The 20,194-nt window shown below is 41.6% G+C and overlaps 2 protein-coding genes across 2 annotated transcripts in view; both read left to right on the top strand.

Moving 5' to 3' along the window:
* The first annotated feature begins 6,326 nt into the window (after window positions 1-6,326).
* LOC138967129 (nuclear inhibitor of protein phosphatase 1-like) lies at window positions 6,327-17,480 on the top strand. The gene is made up of 7 exons (XM_070339617.1): window positions 6,327-6,393; window positions 9,010-9,070; window positions 10,613-10,766; window positions 11,771-11,988; window positions 14,917-15,055; window positions 15,553-15,617; window positions 15,957-17,480. Exons 1-7 carry the CDS (start codon window positions 6,353-6,355, stop codon window positions 16,272-16,274), a joined length of 996 nt encoding a protein of 331 aa, XP_070195718.1. The 5' UTR covers window positions 6,327-6,352; the 3' UTR covers window positions 16,275-17,480.
* A 1,924-nt stretch (window positions 17,481-19,404) lies between these two features.
* The window catches only part of LOC138967137 (pikachurin-like), a 30,362-nt gene continuing 29,572 nt past the window's right edge, over window positions 19,405-20,194 (top strand). The window contains exon 1 of the mRNA XM_070339633.1: window positions 19,405-19,808. Within this exon, the coding sequence (XP_070195734.1) occupies window positions 19,667-19,808 (142 nt within the window). The 5' untranslated portion in view covers window positions 19,405-19,666. The remainder of the gene's footprint in view (window positions 19,809-20,194) is intronic.

The raw sequence follows: 20,194 nt of genomic DNA, 5'->3' as shown, positions 1-20,194 counted from the left end.
CCCTCCCATAGGGTGACGTATTTCACAACTTCCTGTGTTACACAAACTCTGTGATGACCAATTTTGACGTCACCCCTCCCATAGGGTGACGGATTTCACAACTTTCTACAGATGAACAATTTTGACGTCACCCCTCCCATAGGGTGACGGATGTCACAACTTCCTGTGTACACAAACTGATGACGTATTTCACAACAAAATGGCGCTGCCCATGGTCAACCTCGAAACTATCCGTATAGAATGGGGGCGTCCTCGCCCCCATAATAACTTGTGTGCCTGAACGCATGACAACATGCATGCCAAGTTCGACCTAGCAAAGTGGTAAGGCCGTTTGATGCAGATAGTATTCAAACTCTTTCAGTGACCTTGACCTGGAACATAAAAAAAAAACCACGTAGGGACGTGAATGATTGGCACACCCCATCTCGCTGACACCAAGAAAGTCAGTTGTTGTCACAAGATCAGTGATATCTCGTTTGTTGTTGGTGGTAAAAGAGAGACAACCACTAAGAACAGACCAAAAAGAATAAAACTTTTGTTAGAAAAAATGTTATGGCCATTTTGGCAAATTTGCCCAAAAGAGTAAATCCCAGCAACATCCTTGCATGCAACACAGCAGTCCCATCTTGCCCTTTCTCTGAGAAAACAGAATGAGCATCTTGTGCCTGTTGCAATGCTCCATTTCTAAACAGGACACATTTCTCTGTGTTTTTGGATACAAAAGTTGATGAGGATTGCAATGCAACCAGTTTTAAATCTGTTAGTGAAAATTCGATTTTAGTGACAACTATTATAAACAAACTTATTAATTAATTGTTAATATTCCGTGCTGCGGAAATTCGACCCCAGGGGCGGACGAGGGGGGGGGGGGTGTCTGGGGTTTCCGGACCCCCCCCCCCCATCCAAAAAATAAAAATATTGAATGAGGTATGCATTTCTTTATTTTACATTGAGTTTCAATTTTTGGGGTATTAATCAGTGACAAAATCTGCTGCCTGAAACTGGTAATGATCATCCTCAGAATGCACCATTTTGCATCCTTTTTTGACTCACATGCGAAGCAAAAGTGAGTCTATGTACTCACCCGAGTCGTCCGGCCGGCCGTCCGGCCGGCCGGAAAACACGTTGGATATTTCTTGGACACTATTCAGTCTATCAGTACCAAATTTGGCAAGATGGTGTATGATGACAAGGCCCCAAAAAACATACATAGCATCTTGACCTTGCTTCAAGGTCAAGGTCGCAGGGGCCATAAATGTTGTCTAAAAACCAGCTATTTTTCACATTTTTCCCATTTTCTCTGAAGTTTTTGAGATTGAATACCTCACCTATATATGATATATAGGGCAAAGTAAGCCCCATCTTTTGATACCAGTTTGGTTTACCTTGCTTCAAGGTCAAGGTCACAGGAGCTCTTCAAAGTTGGATTGTATACATATTTTGAAGTGACCTTGACCCTGAACTATGGAAGATAACTGTTTCAAACTTAAAAATTATGTGGGGCACATGTTATGCTTTCATCATGAGACACATTTGGTCACATATGATCAAGGTCAAGGTCACTTTGACCCTTATGAAATGTGACCAAAATAAGGTAGTGAACCACTAAAAGGGACCATATCTCATGGTAGAAAGAGCCAATAAGCACCATTGTACTTCCTATGTCTTGAATTAACAGCTTTGTGTTGCATGACCTTGGATGACCTTGACCTTGGGTCAAGGTCACATGTATTTTGGTAGGAAAAATGTGTAAAGCAGTTCTTAGTGTATGATGTCATTGCTAGGTTTAGCTGAAGGTCAAGGTCATGTAAAGGTCAAGCATGTGAGTCGTATGGGCTTTGCCCTTCTTGTTTCAAAATTTTCCGGGGGGGGCATGCCCCCGGACCCCCCTAGCAAGCCCTAGGCGCTTCGCGGCGTTGCTCGGCGCTTCGCGCCTTCACACCCATATCTTCACAATATACTTTTGGAAACACCCCCAATAAAATGAACTGATCCGCCCCTGGACCCCATGGTCGTGATTGAGTCAAAGAATATTTCCCTCAGTTCAATCAGTTTGTTTACAAAAATCAGGCCACCACAGTGCGACCTCAACGTTTGCAATAATCCGGATGTGACTTCATCACAGACGTACGTCTATCTAAAAAAAAAATAAAGGGAAAAAAACGTGTTGGGGTATTATCTGGGACAACCTGTATGTAGTTTCATCATCATCCCTGCGGTATTAGTCCGCTCTTCACACACATACAAACTGACACACAAACATGTATACATACATATTTACCTCGTCTTGAGTTCCCACTCTATCTGAAAACACTAAGTCAAAACTGGCTTAACTAAATGTAAAAATGTTACAAAAATCAGGCCACCACAGTGCGACCTCAACGTTTGCAATAATCCGGATGTGACTTCATCACAGACGTACGTCTATCTAAAAAAAAAAATAAAGGGAAAAAAACGTGTTGCCAGTTGGGGTATTATCTGGGACAGGGACCTATATTTAGTATGTAGTTTCATCATCATCCCTGCGGTATTAGTCCGCTCTTCACACACATACAAACTGACACACAAACATGTATACATACATATTTACCTCGTCTTGAGTTCCCACTCTATCTGAAAACACTAAGTCAAAACTGGCTTAACTAAATGTAAAAATGTTAATACAACAAGACTGAATGAAAAAAAGAAAGGTGCAATTACACACAGGTCACATTGAATAGACGAATTTTGGAAATATATACTCTGATTTGTTAGGGTTTAGAAAGACTGCATACTTTTGCTTTTATTGAGGCATACTCAGTTTCCTACGTGACAAAACAGGCCACTTGCTAACTTGAATAGCCTTTAGCTTTTATATTTACTTGAGTTTCTTCGATTTGTTGAACGGTGGTCCATATAAGGCAACACACACGTACTTTGAGATTTTGCTTTTATTTTTGCTTGCAGCAGAAACTCGGCGTCAACACTGAAAAACCGTGACAAAAAGTGGTTCATATTACTATTACTATTAGGGGCCCTTCACCTACTAGTACCCGCGGTACTACTGAACATCACGCCAAAATATCACCATTTCAAGGTTTCTGCCTGTTTGCAATTTCGCCCAGAAAGGACACCCAAAAAACACAATCAACACAGATTAAAGGAAGAGAACATTTCAAAAAGATAGAGAAAAGGGGTGAGGGGGTGGGGTGGGGGTGGGGGGGGGGGGGGGGGGGGTTTAAGAAGCCTACATAAATAAACTCATTCTATGGAGATCTCCCTTTTGCGTACTTCGGAGCGGTGTCACGTGATACGCAGAAATGGGTTGGAGGGCAAGAAGCGGAACGGCTAGTAGCGTCAGTGCGCCGCTCGATGATTCGGGAGTGTTTTAATTGAATAATGTCAAAATCAGGAACAAAAACGGTCGACCAGCCAAAAGAGAAGTACATTACATCATTGAGTGACGTTGCTAAAGTGCGATACTTGGAGAAATTGACCGAAGCTCTTTAGTTTCAGACTACATATAATTTCTGCTTCAGTGTGTGTGCATGAGTTTTCATTTTGTTATTATTCAAGAACTTGTAGTTCTATTTCTAACTTTGTATGTTTATGTGTGAAGCTCTTTAGTTTTAGATTACCTATTATTTCTGCTTCAGTGTGTGTGAGTTTTCATTTCATTGTTATTCGAGAAATGGTATTTCTAACTTTGTATGTTTATATTTGGAGAAGCGATTCTTTTTTCCTTTTTGGGATCAAGTCTGGTGTCTGCTTTAGTGCTTACTTTGATATTACCTTAGAACATTTATTGTGAACCTGTAAATGTGTAATGTGTGTGTGTGTTTTTTGTTCTTCTTTTTTATTTTTTCTATTTCTTTTTACTTTAGTGCTGCTGAAGACAGTAACTAAAAATTTCCCTGAATTCAGTGTTACGTGTTTTTGGCTCACGTAAGTGTAGCCTATGCGATGCTAACTTTTGTCTGTCTGTGCGTGCGTGCGTGCGTGCGTATGTGCGTATGTGCGTGCGTGCGTGCGTGCGTGTGTATGTCTGTGATAGAAACTCTAACATTTGAAGACGTCACATTACATTGACGTCACATTATGACGTAAGAGGGTTAGACGTCACGCGAAGGAAGTACTGAAAGTCTCGGTCATTATTATTTTGAGCGGGCCGAGACTGACTAGTTGGCAGGCGTGTCCCTGAAACATGCAGACAGACAGATCTAGATCTAGTGTCTCGCTTTCTTGCACAGTTTCACCTATGCTCTTTCTGTGTGTGTGTGTGTGTGTGTGTGTGTGTGTGTGTGTGTGTGTGTGTGTGTGTGTGTGTATGTGTGACGGAGTGATTGAGTTTGTGTTACTGTTTGTCGATTTCTTACGTGAGCCTTGATGGCTTCGCCTCTTGTTTGTTTTTAATTTTTGGCTCACGTAAGTGTAGCCTATGCGATGATAAACTTTGTCTGTCTGTGCGTGCGTGCGTGCGTGCGTGCGTGCGTGCGTGTGTGTGTGTGTGTGTGATAGAAACTTTAACATTTCCGAGTCTATGGATTACGTCAGTCTCGGTCAAAAGTGTTTGACGTGTGTGATAGAAACTATTTGAAGACGTCACATTATGACGTAAGAGGGTTAGACGTCACGCAAAGGAATTACTGAACGTCTCGGTCATTGTTATTGTGAGCGGGCCGAGACTACTTGGCAGATCCAGGGTCTCGCTTTCTTGCACAGTTTCACCTATGCTTACTGTGACTGTGTGTGTGTGTGTGTGTGTGTGTGTGTGTGTGTGTGTGTGTGTGTGTGTGTGTGTGTGTGTGACGGAGTGATTGAGTTTGTGTTACTGTTTGTCGATTTCTTACGTGAGCCTTGATGGCTTCGCCTCTTGTTATATATATGTTGACAATGACAGTTCAGTTAAATAAAGCGTTGAACACATTATATGTATTTTAATTTTTACCAATCTGTCACTCTGTGAATGTGAAGCTGGTGTGAGTGTGATATTTAACACATTACTTTTGATTTGTACCTAATCTCTGCCTTTGTTAGCTCCAGTAGGTGTGTTTTCAACAGTTTTGTTCAATTTTGTGAAACGTTACTGTTTTGAGACAAACCAGACACATATTTTTCCGTTTAGGACAGCATGTTGACTAAACAAAGGAGCCATTACACAGATACACACTCATTCTGACAATCACTCACCAGATTCTTCACAATTAAGAAATGTCTCAGATAAGACACACGCAAGCTTAAAAAAAAAAGTCTTAAGAACAAAAACGTTACTGCAACAACAATGTATTTATTAGTTCTTACTAAAATCAAATGCTTCAATAAAAAAAAAGCATAAACTGTACAGACATGCTAACCAGCACTAATTAAGGCACACACTTGGAGTCAAAAAGCTATGGCATCAACATAAGCAGTGTTGAATCTGTTTCAAATTGCACACTTCAGTCAAAAAGCTATGGCATCAACATATATGCAGTGTTGAATCTGTTTCAAATTGCACACTTCAGTCAAAAATCACATGTCTGACAATGAGTGAATTAGTGTTTCCAATCAATGAACGGTAACTGTTTACATATAAAAACTGACAAAAAAGTGAGAGAAAAAAGAAAAGAACTGTACACACACACACTTCGCATCAGATCTCAAAATCAAATAAGGAATAGTGTTGAGTCTTGAAAATGCTTTGAATTATAGACACTTGAGCCAGGAAGCAAAAAAAGGAACTACACTCATGCCAGCCAGCACAAGTCATACAGATACTGTACACAAGTCAAATCAATACTGTGTTTCAGGTTTGGCATCCACATAAACAGTTTTGTTTCTGTTTTAAATCACACACTTGTCAATAAACTATACAGACATGCTAACCAGCATTGATTAAGGCACACACTTGAGTCAAAAAGCTATGGCATTAACATAAGCAGTGTTGAATCTTGTTTCAAACTGCACATTTCAGTCAAAAAGCGAGTGAATCGGTGTTTCAATCATTAGCAAAATTAATACTGCTGTTGAGTAAATCTCGGTGTCTTCCTCCAGCGTCGACTTTCGGAATTCTGAAAAATGCAAGAGCATTTTCCTTGTTGCTTCGGCTTGTGCAACCGATTATGCAACAAGTATTCACCATCTTGAATGAAATTTAACCAAATCGTCGACGCAAATACGGAATCGCCGCAGCGAAACTTCGCGATCGGCACCACGCTTCCATGTTTTCGCCAAGCGGCGCGGTGGCTTCTTGCCCTCCAAGCCCCGGTGCGCACGAAGTGATGACGTCAATAGGGAGACCTCCATATCGACGCACTGAGCGGACAAGGGAAGCAACTGTAATTTCATTTACCCAATGTCTAAACGAGTGGTCTCTCATGTGCCAATATTCAAGATGGCGGGTCCTCTTGTCAATAATTTTGAAGTGCCATCATGGTGTGTTTTCAAGATTTCTTCTGCTATCCGAGCGCTTTGGGTTACAGGAAATATTGCATAGTGCATGGCAACATAGTATTTATTCTGCCTTTGCATTTGTGACCAGCTGAATGACCTTTTGATATTGTTAGATATAGTTCTAGTTTTATTTTATGATGTTGGTGGGTCACCACATTATGCTCAATTTTGGATCCGATTCCGTCTATTAAATTACTAGAATTATTCTTTGCATTGAGAAAGGTAACTTGTATCAAATAACTCAATAATGGCACTGGATTTTGTGAGCTTTGAATCAGAATACACAACGCTAAAGACTAGTAAAGTACGAAAATTACCACATTGCTTTTTCGAGGTGTAACTCACTAACTGTAGCCGGTGTAGGCATGTGTAACTAACTTTGGGTAGTTTTTATAAAGGCAGAAGGGTCTAAGTCGACCAAAAGCGAGTGCATTTCCTGTAGGTGCATTTCCTGGAGACGTTTTTCCTGTAGGTTAATAGATCACACTCACTGACTCAGTCTCGTGTCCTACGCAAGACTGCTCTAAACTGCCGAGATCAGTTTCACTTTGATAAGACTAATGTACTGCTAAGCCGATCTGAGTAAAGGGACGCTTTACTCTCTACACAACAGGAGTTAGAACATAACTTGTGTTGGGCAGCTGACAGCCCAAACAATACTGCGGCGTGCTGGTCGAGTGGTCATATCATTGTGGCGTAACAGTAACACGCTGATGGCAAAGCGGGTACATGACATAAGCTCGAACGACAAAAGCTCGAACGACAAAATCTTGAACGACAAATGCTCGAACGACAAAAGCTCGAACGACAAAAGCTCGACGCGACATATGCTCGAACGACAAATGCTCGAATGGACAAATGCTCGACGCGACAAAAGCTCGATGCGATAAAAGCTCGAATGGACATAAGCTCGACGCGACAAAAGATCGAACGTGTCTGTGCGTGTCCTTGTCGGTGTTATTTTGCCTGTCTGTTTATGTTGTGTTATTCTAACATCTGTCTAAGAGAGAGAGACAGAGACAGAGACAGAGACAGAGAGAACAGAAGAAAAAAAAGAACGAAGAGAAAAAAGAAGGGGGAAGATCGTGTCGGGGTTTAGATTTGTCAATGTTATTATTTTGATTTAGCCCGGGATTGACTGTTTATCAGGAAAGGTTCAGGTAAGCGGCACGGGCAGATGGACGACTGTTTGTTTGCTTGCTGTGAGTTTGTTTGTTTGTTTGTTTGTTTGCTTAACGCCCAGCCAACCACGAAGGGCCATATCAGGGCGGTGCTGCTTTGACATATAACGTGCGCCACACACAAGACAGAAGTCGCAGCACAGGCTTCATGTCTCACCCAGTCACATTATTCTGACACCGGACCAACCAGTCCTAGCACTAACCCCATAATGCCAGACGCCAGGCGGAGCAGCCACTAGATTGCCAATTTTAAAGTCTTAGGTATGACCCGGCCGGGGTTCGAGAACCCACGACCTCCCGATCACGGGGCGGACGCCTTACCACTAGGCCAACCGTGCCGGTCCCTTGCTGTGAGTATCAATTCAGAAATAATGTTAAACTTGTTTAAACCAACAACGTGATATCAAACAAATTTAGTCAATTTGTCGCTCGAAATCCAGCAGCGTGCTTACAACAACACAACAACAACAACAACAACAACAACGTGATATCAAACAAATTTAGTCAATTTGTCGCTCGAAATCCAGCTGCGTGCTTACAACAACAACAACAACAACAACAACAACAACAACAACAACAACAACAACGTGATATCAAACAAATTTAGTCAATTTGTCGCTCGAAACTAGAACAACATCACCGTGACAGTTTCAGATATGACGTTATCAAAGTAGTTTTGACAGCATCATTCTACAGTTCGGTCGAGCTTCTGTCGTTCGAGCATATGTCGCGTCGAGCTTTTGTCGCGTCGAGCATTTGTCCGGTCGAGCTTATGTCGTTCGAGCATATGTCGCGTCGAGCTTTTGTCGCGTCGAGCATTTGTCCATTCGAGCATTTGTCGTTCGAGCATATGTCGCGTCGAGCTTTTGTCGCGTCGAGCATTTGTCCATTCGAGCATTTGTCGTTCGAGCTTTTGTCGTTCGAGCTTATGTCGGACACCGTGGCAAAGCTGCCGTATCACTATCACTGTCGTTATTAGGGTTCATTATAGTAGTGACGAAAGTGAACATGCTATCCTTTTTGCACTTTGTGATGAATGTTTGTGACGGAACGTTTCTAGATCAATCAAATTTGGAAACAAACGATAGTTTTGTGGGTGAAGCTAGGCATCACGTGACCTCCAATGAGTATCGGGGAAAAACTACAGGAAATGCACCCGGGTGTATTCGTGTAGACAGATAAAATGCCTACAGGAAATGCACCTGCAGGAAATGCACCCGCTTTTGGTCGACTTAGACCCCTTCTGTGTTATTAAGGCAGTAACTTGAGTAAGGCTATCCTGTTTAGTGGGGATAGTTATATATCAGTATTGCCCGTGCCTTTCATATGTAATGTGTAAACAGATCTCTTGCACTTAACCATACACACACCACACATAGGTGAAGCAGCTATGATTGTTCATTTTTTTCTCAAACAGGGCAGGCAAACCACCCCCTGGTCTTCACCTGGATGTCATGAAGGACACAAAGATGGTTCAGGTCTCAAAATTTTTACTGATACTTCTATACTGTTACTTTACGCATATGTACAATTGATGGTTAAACACGTTTTGTTAAGGAGGAGCATGCTTGTGCGTGTGTGCTGTTGTGGGTTCTGTGTGGGGAATGTATGCGGGCGTGCGTGAGCGTGTGTGTGACTGAGATTGCAAGCGATGTTTGGAAGGGCGTGTATGGATTGATTGATTCAATGATTGTACTCTGGCCAAAACATGTCCCTAGTGTACTGCACATGGTTGAAATAAAGTCTTATGTCTTATGTCTTATGTCTAATTATTTTTGTCATTATAAATTATAATGTTTATTTTTGCATGTGTGACTGTGGGCTGTATACAAAACATTCAACTATTTTTTTCTTGTTACTTTTTTTATTGTTATATTCATTTAATTAAGTTAAAGGCACAGTGCGCCTCCCGTAAACCATCACAGATACTGTCAGGCTTTTACACACAGTACAAACACCCTTCCATTTGAACGTGAACTTCCTAGGTGCCCTACGTAAAGAGCGAGCAATTTTAAAAGAATTAATTTTGCGGATTGTGTCAGAGACAATTGGACCGTGATGCGTTTGGGCGCAAGACCTAACTTTTAAAATCTAAATAATAAATTGACAGCTTGTTGCATAAACGTTCTTCAATCATAAAAGAATTCTTTTTTCATCAAGACAAGATCAGTACAATTCGAAGTTTTGAAAGTTTGAAAAAAGAAACGCCCGGAAACAGGGTCACGCAAGGTCGTGGTTCTCGTAGCAGACGATGGTTTATGCCTATTGCCAGTTCCTCTGAACAGTCAAAAGCCATCGCGAGAGTTCTTGTGAACCACAGCCGTTTGTTTCGTGCATAGTCAGAGGTACATAATAACGTGCTATTGCAGATAAGCTCACAGCGAGTCACATTCAAATTACTAACTGACGACTGCATTGTGAAAAAGGGAAACTGGATCACACGGGTTCACGATGGCTCAGGGGTAAGATAAACCACGCAAAAATAAATTCTTTGAAAATTGCTCGCTCTTTATGGAGGGCACCTAGGATGTTCTCAAGCGGTGAGTGTTTAAATGAAAGGGTGTTTGTACTGTGTGTAAAAGCCTGACAGTATCTGTGATGGTTTACTCCCGGGAGGCTTACTGTGCCTTTAACAGAAGTCAAAAAATAGAAATCAGAACAAAATTGAAAGTAACTGAGTAAGAAACTGGACCTATTCAAATTTCAACTACAGAAGTTATCACTTGTACTTACCTCTCTTTGGAGCAGTTCTTGTACAAGTAACTGTTAGTAAGTTGCAAATTATTGATATTTCCGGCAGACATTATATGGATTTGATTTATATGCTTCCTGTGTTCCGTACCTTTTGAAATTAAAACAAAAGATGCTTGAATTCAAAAGTTCTATATTGCTCATTTATATTTGCTAGGAAATCAATAAATGATGTTAAACTGACTCAGACTAGAGCAAAAACAAAAGAACTAGAAACTTCATCAAGAAATGAAATTGAGAAAAAAAAATTATGCAACTTCTATCCACAGAAATTGATGATCGATGAAAAAAAGTGCTACTTTTTTGGGCGAAACAAACAGTTGTGCGACTTTTCCATTGACCACTCATCATGTTCAAGAGTCCATTCCGCTTTAGTATGGCATCGTCATCTCAACCGACCGTTCATCATCGACCTTGGCAGCAGTAAGTACTTGGAGTTAGAAAGAACACAACAATATCTAGCCTCTGAGTCTCGGCCTTTCTGACAGACAATTAAGTTTTTAGTAGCAGTATAAATGGACCTATACATATTTTCAATCTGGGTCCAACTAACCTATTGTCCTGTGAATCAGGGAACAACACTGCTACAACCCATCCCCTCCTTCATTATCTCAAGCATGTAATGTCAGTGTATACATTTGACTGTGAGGGGGGGGGGAGTATAGTATGCATGTATGAGAGAGAATATTGTATGTCAAGTAGAGCTCATTTTCGAATGGCAATAAATTAAATCACCAAAAGAATAGATGCTTTCACCAAAAGAATTGCTTAGTTAGCAAAAGATATACCAACAAAAAATTGGATGTTTCCACCCACAAAATAGATGCTTCTAGCAAAAAACCGATTGATTCTACCAAAAAAGAAATGAGACTTGCAAAAGAATTCTCAACAAAAAAACGAATTATTTCAACAACAAAATAGCTACTGTCAGCAAAAAATATAAAGTTTAGTGTACTTTCAGAGACAAAACAGTGTCACTCCATATCATAATCATAATTGTACGTCCAAAGAAAGCTGAATTTGTGATCACAAATCACCTCTGCCTAAGCGAAATCAGTGAGTCAAAACAGTGACCACCACTCACACTGTGTTTCACTGTGTTGGAGAATGACTATCCATTTCTTTTGTTGAAACTATATTTTCTTTTGCCTGAAGTAGTCAATCTTTTGCCTTATAATTTCTTTTGCCTGAGTATATTTGCTTTTGCCAGTTTATTTTATTTTTTGTTCAGACAGCAATTCTTTTGGCGGATCAAATTTTTTTGGGGTACTTTAATTCTTTGTCACTCAAGCCATCTTTTCTTTTGGTGAAAGCATCTATTTTTTTTGTAGAACCATCTCTTCTTTTGGTTCATTAAAAACGGGTGCCTTTTCCAATGTGATTTTACAAAAGACATCGTCAGGCTGTTTTTCTTTTCCTCCCCTTAGCTCATGGAACACACATTGGCAACATTCGTCTGGAGTCCAAAAAGCCGCAGCAAGTTCCCCTGGATAGCGAGATTCACTTTGGAGCGTCCACCCGCATTTACATCATAAGAGAACGACCACAGCCGTTGGGGCCAGGTGGGTTGGATGACGATGGAAACAAACAGGGCGAGAAGGAAGGAAACCTGCTAGGTCTGCCGGAATCAGAAACAGAACTTGATGTAAGCATCTTATCTCTTATTACTTATTTTGTTGACAGACTTGATAGACCACAGTAGCATGAGGATTCTGTTCCGTGAAAGTGATAGTGGTCAAAATCTTTTTTTGGTAAACATTTAATTTTTTATTGGATTGGATTGGATAAGATTTACAGTCCAGTGAGGTTACCCTCATGGAAATTCGGGCTGCTTTCTCCCCGGGGAAAGCGAGCTGCCATACATACGGCGCTACCCATATATTGTGGTTTTTTTTCCTGCATGCGGGGATATAGCTCAGTTGGTAGCGCGCTGGATTTGTATTCAGTTGGCCGCTGTCAGTGTGAGTTCGATCCCAGGTTCGGCGGAAATTTATTTCAGAGTCAACTTTGTGTGCAGACTCTCTTCGGTGTCCGGACTCCCCCCCCGTGTACACTACATTGGGTGTGCACGTTAAAGATCCCACGATTGACAAAAGGGTCTTTCCTGGCAAAATTGCTTTGGCACAGTTAATAATTGTCTACCTATACCCGTGTGGCTTGGAATAATAGGCCGTGAAAGGTAAATATGCGCCGAAATGGCTGCAATTACTGGCCGTATAAAATTTCATCTCACACGGCATCACTGCTGAGCGCCTAGAACTGTACCCACGGAATATGCGCGATATAAGCCTCATTGATTGATTGATGCGTGTATTCATGTTTCCTGAGACTTAATGCCGTGTGAGATGGAATTTTTTTACTTTATTCCAAGTCCCACGGGTATTTGATGGACATTTTTATCTATGCCTATACAATTTTGCCAGGAAAGACCCTTTTGTCAATCGTGGGATCTTTAACGTGCACACCCCAATGTAGTGTACACGAAGGGACCTCGGTTTTTCGTCTCATCCGAAAGACTAGCACTTGAACCCACCACCTAGGTTAGGAAAGGGGGGAGAAAATTGCGGCCTGACCCAGGCCTGAACACCCAACCTCTCGCTTCCGAGCGCAAGTGCGTTACCACTCGGCCACCCAGTCCATGGGTTTTTTTTAAAGTTTTTTTTTTTTTATTATTCTCTTTTTGGACTCACATGCGAAGCAAAAGTGAGTCTATGTACTCACCCGAGTCGTCCGTCCGGACGTCCGTCCGTCCGGACGTCCGTCCGGAAAACTTTAACGTTGGATATTTCTTGGACACTATTCAGTCTATCAGTACCAAATTTGGCAAGATGGTGTATGATGACAAGGCCCCAAAAAACATACATAGCATCTTGACCTTGCTTCAAGGTCAAGGTCGCAGGGGCCATAAATGTTGCCTAAAAAACAGCTATTTTTCATATTTTTCCCATTTTCTCTGAAGTTTTTGAGATTCAATACCTCACCTATATATGATATATAGGGCAAAGTAAGCCCCATCTTTTGATACCAGTTTGGTTTACCTTGCTTCAAGGTCAAGGTCACAGGAGCTCTTCAAAGTTGGATTGTATACATATTTTGAAGTGACCTTGACCCTGAACTATGGAAGATAACTGTTTCAAACTTAAAAATTATGTGGGGCACATGTTATGCTTTCATCATGAGACACATTCGGTCACATATGATCAAGGTCAAGGTCACTTTGACCCTTATGAAATGTGACCAAAATAAGGTAGTGAACCACTAAAAGTGACCATATCTCATGGTAGAAAGAGCCAATAAGCACCATTGTACTTCCTATGTCTTGAATTAACAGCTTTGTGTTGCATGACCTTGGATGACCTGGTCAAGGTCACATGTATTTTGGTAGGAAAAATGTGTAAAGCATGTGAGTCGTATGGGCTTTGCCCTTCTTGTTATTGTTTTCATCCTCTCTTGCTTGTCCCGACGCTTGTTCCTTCTCCCAGTATGCTCTCACGCCACCCCGTCCCAGCACTCACTGCAACATCCACCCCTGAACTTCGTTCCGCCGTCAGACTTGTCGAATTTAATAAGTCAACCAGTGTTGGTCAGACACCTGGGCACCCTCACAAATTTACAGACACTCCAGGGAAGGATGTCAGGCCACTGCGGTAGGCTACCCTCGGAAGATGACACTGCACTGCTGCTGAGTCACTTCGACGGTGTTCAGTATTGGTCCTGTTCCGAGCTAACGGACGCAGGCCACTACCTACTAAGCCCTCTACTTACGACACTGACTGTAGAGTCGCGGAGCCAGACTGAGTGCGCGTCTCCTCAGAGAGCAGACCGCCACTGCGTCCTTCCGTCGACCCCCCGGAGCATCACACGTTGAAGGCTGGCAGCAGAATATTCAGGGATGGCTGGAACAGGACCACTGGGACCAAGGTCACCATGAGAGCCCTGAGCAGGAAGGGACACAAGAGCTGAGACAAGTTTTATTTTTGCGCTTTCTGAGTCAACCAGTGTTGGTCAGACACCTGGGCACCCTCACAATCGCATTCGTGAAGTGAATGACACTCGGGTGTGTGATCCCAGCCTTCCCATTGGAGCTATTGTACTTCCACTCTGGGTTGGAATCGACTGAGGCCCGAAAAACCCACGCTCCCCTTATGGGATTCGAACCACGATCTCCCGGCCCGCTAACCACTGCGCCACGGGGGGCGGTCAACATTTAATATTAAATTTATTAAAGAAGAATGGTAGACATGAAGAGGTTGGAGTAAATGAATCTGAAACTAGGATTTTGTTTCAAAAATAGTTTTGAGAATCTTAAACGAAATATAAATATCAAAAATAGTTGTTATTAGCGGATTCCGCTGAGATAAAAATCTCTTGTGCACTATTTCCACAGAGATGCTTGACAAGCACTAAAGTGAAAGATTATGGATGATAGATCATACATTGATCAGTCTCAAAGAATCTTAGTTTGCAATAAATTGCATTGTGTGATTCATTCAATAGTTTTCACAAGAAAAATCCTACGTGTGGGCTCTCTGTCAATCCAAAGGAACTGTTTATTTGTTTGTTTGTTTTTCAGAATCTCACAGAGTTCAATACAGCTCACAACCGACGCATAGCATCTGTAGCAGAACTGGTGGATGTCCCCAACCCACTCAAACGCAAATCCAAGTCCACACGTGTTACCTACGCTGAGGAGGAGGAAATCATAAACCCAGGTGAGTGCTCCTTGTTTTTAAGTTTCCCTTTCATCAAATGTATTTGTTTGTTTTATATGTGAATCAAACAAACTGAAATAGCCTTTGAGTTGGCAACCTGCTTCTTGACTGAGAGAGCAATGCCACACAAACTTCAAACCACCACACCCTGCCCCACGCACACCCTCCAACAGCAGCCTATTTTATGCTAAAAAAAATTAATGTGTGTGAGCATCCATGATCAGTCGGTCAGCAATGTCAGAGCATCCAACCGACCTCATGTACATTTATGGCGGTCAAAAATGTTGGTCTTCACAGCACTACAGAACAGTTCTTTCAAGCATCGCAAACTCCCCTCAAACAACCCTAAAGTTGGCTTTGAATGAATTGAGCTTGTCTGTCTGAGGTTTCCTTTTGGATGACTGCATTGAAGTGTCTTAATTTGGGGGGGGTGGGGGTCAGAAGGTCTGTTGCAATACCTTGATCAAGCTGAATTGAACTTCTTTTTGTGTGTGCAGAGGACATCGATCCATCCATAGGCCGTTTCCGGAACTTGGTGTCAACCACTGTCATACCTACTAAGGTAAATTAATCCTTCTACTGAGCCCTCTTTGATACTTCTGAACCTAAATTGCCAGACAGCAGTTTCAGCGCATAAAAAGACAGTGCTGATCTTGTTTGCTCTTTGACTGCCGGCAGTGGTGCCAGTATAGAAATAAGTGTGGAATGGCAGCTGAGGTGTCTTTCAGAACACATCGGGTAACTTCTTTGATTTATCAAAATTGTTTGTAGACTACTTTCTAAAATTTCGCTTTGTTTCTGATAAAAATTCCAAGCATATGTTAGCTGATATTGACCTGCCAAGAATGTTGCACTTGCGGGCTATTTTGTAATAAACGTGGGATTTTGTGTGTGTGTGCAGAGAGCCAAACTGGATGGCGGCCTGACGTCAGGACTGGAAGGGGACCACAAACAGCACACCACATCCACAACGCATTTTGGGGATTTACCCGGACACAGCATGGGATCCTCACTGGCTCACCCGCTATCCTTTGCTGCGAAACTTGGCATCCCCATCCCCAACTTGGCTCCTGATGTCGAGCATGAACCTGCTCCCCCTCCCCTCCCCCCAAGTGCAGCTCCCTTTGTCCCAGAGGACGGTCAAAAAGAGCCGCGCAAAAAGAAGTATGCCAAAGAGGCCTGGCCGGGAAAGAAGCCTACTCACAATTTATTGGTGTGAGGAGAGGAATCTACAGACTTTGTGTGTGTGTGGTTGTGGTGTGCGCGTTGCGATTGTCGTGAAAAAATGTATTTCGGCATATTGTCATTTGACTGAAAGTAGTAATGGCAGATTTTGCTTGCTTGAACAATTAACATGGTGTACGTAATAGAGAGTCGTGTCATGCTTCTTGCGTTGATGACTTCAGTGTCACAGTTCTCTCATGTGTTAAGAGTGCAAGACCTTTGAAATTCTACATCTGGGAAAAGTGCAAAAGACTCCATGGACAATTCCTGCTTCAAACAATCACAGTCTCAATTGCAAATAATAGTCAGGATTAAAGGGTCGAGCAAAAATATCTGTAGAATAAGGGTATTACATGTACATACATAGGGATGGCCAAATCGAAAAACGTTAACTCGCCAGCCGAAACTTGAAGAAAGTCACTAGACCGTCATGAATTTCACAAGCTCGGTAAATACCACACAATAACGAATAAGTTATGACATGTGGTTATTATAAATGACTGTCCGATTTATTTAACACATTATTATAGCTGTGAATCAATGTACAACTGGGCCGCGGCCAGTGATAAAAAGGCTTTCCAACTTTTGCCTTGTCAGGCTTTTTGCGCTGTTCTTCACTGAGGCAAGTTGCACAATCTGAGCAATCACAATGTTCTGTGTGACTTGATGTTTTTCCAAATTGCATTATCTTTGTCTTTCTGTGTTCTCAGAAATTTGTATGAATGTTTACTCGCCCCCTTGCGATCCGGCTGACGATTTGGCCATCCCTTATACATTTATCACCGATGTTTGAAGCTTGCAACTGCTACAACAGGGGAAGTAACTGCACTCTAACATGGTGCTGTTATTCGTTGACTGGAGTGTTCAGGATATAGTTGCATGAATTCAGTAATAATATATGGCAGTCATTTTTTTTCAACTTTTCCTGATAATAGCTTTACAAGCAAGCTTTTTTAAGCATTATTTCTGCGTAGTGAGTGTGTGTAGTTGGGACATGTGTTTTGGTGCATGCATGTGTGTATATGTGAGAGAGAGAAAAGATTGGGGAGGGGAGGTAGAAAGAGAGGAAGAGATGTCCTTCATTATCCACAATGTTTCATACTGCATTTTAAGGTTTGTGTTAAAAATTCATGAAAGTTATGACCTGATGATGTTCAGAATACAGCTTGCTGCATTGCCAATAAACTGTCATTCTTTTGAATTGTGTGCTTTCATACCCCAGAAAATTATGCGAGTCTATGTATGTATGTTTTTTTGTGTGTTTTTTATTTGCTTTTTTACTCGCCTGTAATGGGTGAGCCTTGGTAATAAGCAGTGTCTGTCCATATGGGTGGCCAGCCAGCCTTTTTTTGTTTTTTCAAGCTAGAGCCTCCGAATTTCGCACACTAGCTAGTAGGTTTTGATGATTTTCAGACAAAAGTTTGGTTTGTTTTTGTCAAATGTCAAGGTCACATCACGAAAAGTTTGCTGGAGATGATTAATCATTACTGAAAATATCTACTGAGCTATCAAGAAGATAAGTCAATGACCTCATTTGGCTATGATGTCATTGTTTGATTTGAGGTCACAGCTTAGTGTCTGAGGTCTCGGCTAGACTTTTCGTGAGAACAAGCTATTGCTCCGAACCAGGTCAAAGATTCTTTGATGAAAATTTCAAGTACGTTGTAATTTGATTAAAAAGTGCAGTCACCACATTGCGGTCTCAGCTTGTTTTATGACACCCGACAACGATACATGCACACCCTGGCGGTGACTTTACCATTCATTTTCTTCTGCTGATAATTATATGACAAGGTCACCGACGCAAACTTCTTTTTGGAAATTCTTTTTCAGTTCCTCGGAGAAGTGACAATGTTTTATGTGACGATATGCTTCGCATTATGAGGTCTCCAACTTGTTTTGCTTCTGACGTCAGAAATATCACTGTGGAATACAGGGTCATGAAGAGAAATCTTGGTTTGTTTAGTCGGTGACATTTGTCATTACGAGGGTGAATCAAAGACAGTTATCAACACACAAAAAGTGTCATCTGTCTAGCTTGCAGTTTTCTAGGAATCGCTCTACACACACGCATACATACATTTAATTACTAGATGATTACCCGCTTCGCCGGGAAGAAGTAGAGCCAAATACCAGGCTGCGCCTGGGACTCGGCTTTGCCGGGTGTACGCCGGCGCACAAAGGAAAGGAGATAAACGCGCAAAACACTGGAGACCTTCTAAAAATAGTAACGTGCAGTGACCTTCTAAAAATAGTAACGAAGTAACGGGAATATGGATTGACGCCACACGGAGGAAGGGAGATAATCGCGGCTGAAAACACTGGAGAAGATAAGGAAGAGTTACTGGTAGTGGATCCAGACCAAAAAAAACAAAATCGGTTCAGCGCGCACAGCGCTGAGAGCACGTGTTGAAATATCTCATCGACCAGGTTGTGTCCAGGGTGTACCTGAATATGATCACCAAATTTGAAACAGATCCATCGAGAACCTTGGCCGCGCATCGCGCACAGATACACAGACAGACACACAGACACTAGTCGTATATATATATAGATATATAGATACACCCTCACCGATTCACAGTCTACCAGAATACACTTGACTAAATGTGAATAGCTAAGAGTGTCAGTTGGAACGCAAACACATTTAGAAACAGCAATGAAGCAAAGTAGAAAATATCACATGATATGAAATTAAATAATATCAATAATTATGGAATTATAATAAATTATACATTTTAATGACAGAGAATATATTCTCATTCTCTTCATACTTTACAGCAACGAACATAAAAAAGGGGATTATCAACCCAAGATGACAATAATATGAACAGCACATAACACAAAACTACAACAGAAAAAAACTCCTGGAACAATCATTTGCTGGGGTCGCTTAGCTTCTATGCCACACATGTCATATTGCTCCTCTGTGAAACTGACTCAGAGTCTCTGACTGACTGAGCTCCCTTGATCGGTGCAGTCGATTTTTTCCCTCGGTCGTCGTCACCATCGTTCTTGGACTTATTACCAATACACAGTTAATTTTTTTGTTGGGAAATTGACTATATTAATACAAATTAACATTTTACACCCCGATACCGGCATGCTTCGAAAGCAGCTCATTTTGGTTTGAGGTAGATGTGCCGCCAATTCCCACACCCCCACGGATAGGAATGGACTGCTCCAGCAATCAATGGTCGTCCTTCCGTGTGAAAAAACAGAGCCCGTAATGCATTCAATAATGGTGAAATGAAGACTGTTGCTGGGTTCTTGCAATCCCCAAACTGTTGACTCGTGAGAACTATGCATAGATCAGTTACGAAATATTGTGAAGACACAGCCAAGTGTTGATTCTGGGACAATAATAGGTGTTACTTTGTGTTCAGAATGCGACTTGTGTTGCCCACGAAAGAAATGTCTGCTGGAATGATACTGTCCAATATGTTGATTATTTCGCTTTTGTTGGCTCTTCTTTTATCTGATGTCGTGTCGGCATCACCACACAAGAAAATCAAGGCGTTTTTTCAAGGTAAGTCATTTGTTCTGATGGAAATATTTAATCCCCTGTGTCAAAAGAAAACAAGATCCCAAACTTATTTTCATCTGCTTGGCAATGTCATCAAATGAAACTAAAACTACACCTACATAAACTAAGAAGCTGCGGCACGACCTCTTTGTTGCCGTTGTTCAGATTTGTTTTTTTTTGTTTTTTAAAGAGGACGTCCCTTAAAGTAATGTCCATGTATATTGACACAAGTGACAGCCGGCTGTGAGTGTGACAGTAATTAGCTGGAGTTCATTTTCACTTTCAGGTGCTTTTATTTTTAATCTAATATGATGCACGATGACAAATTGAATCAAAGCAAATGACCAAGATAAACCGTTGGAATAGTTTGAAATGAATTTTCTGCTGTT

The sequence above is a fragment of the Littorina saxatilis genome, linkage group LG5 (assembly GCF_037325665.1).
Source record: "Littorina saxatilis isolate snail1 linkage group LG5, US_GU_Lsax_2.0, whole genome shotgun sequence".
NCBI classification, from domain to species: Eukaryota; Metazoa; Mollusca; class Gastropoda; order Littorinimorpha; family Littorinidae; genus Littorina; species Littorina saxatilis.
This window is presented reverse-complemented; position numbering and strand designations above follow the sequence as displayed.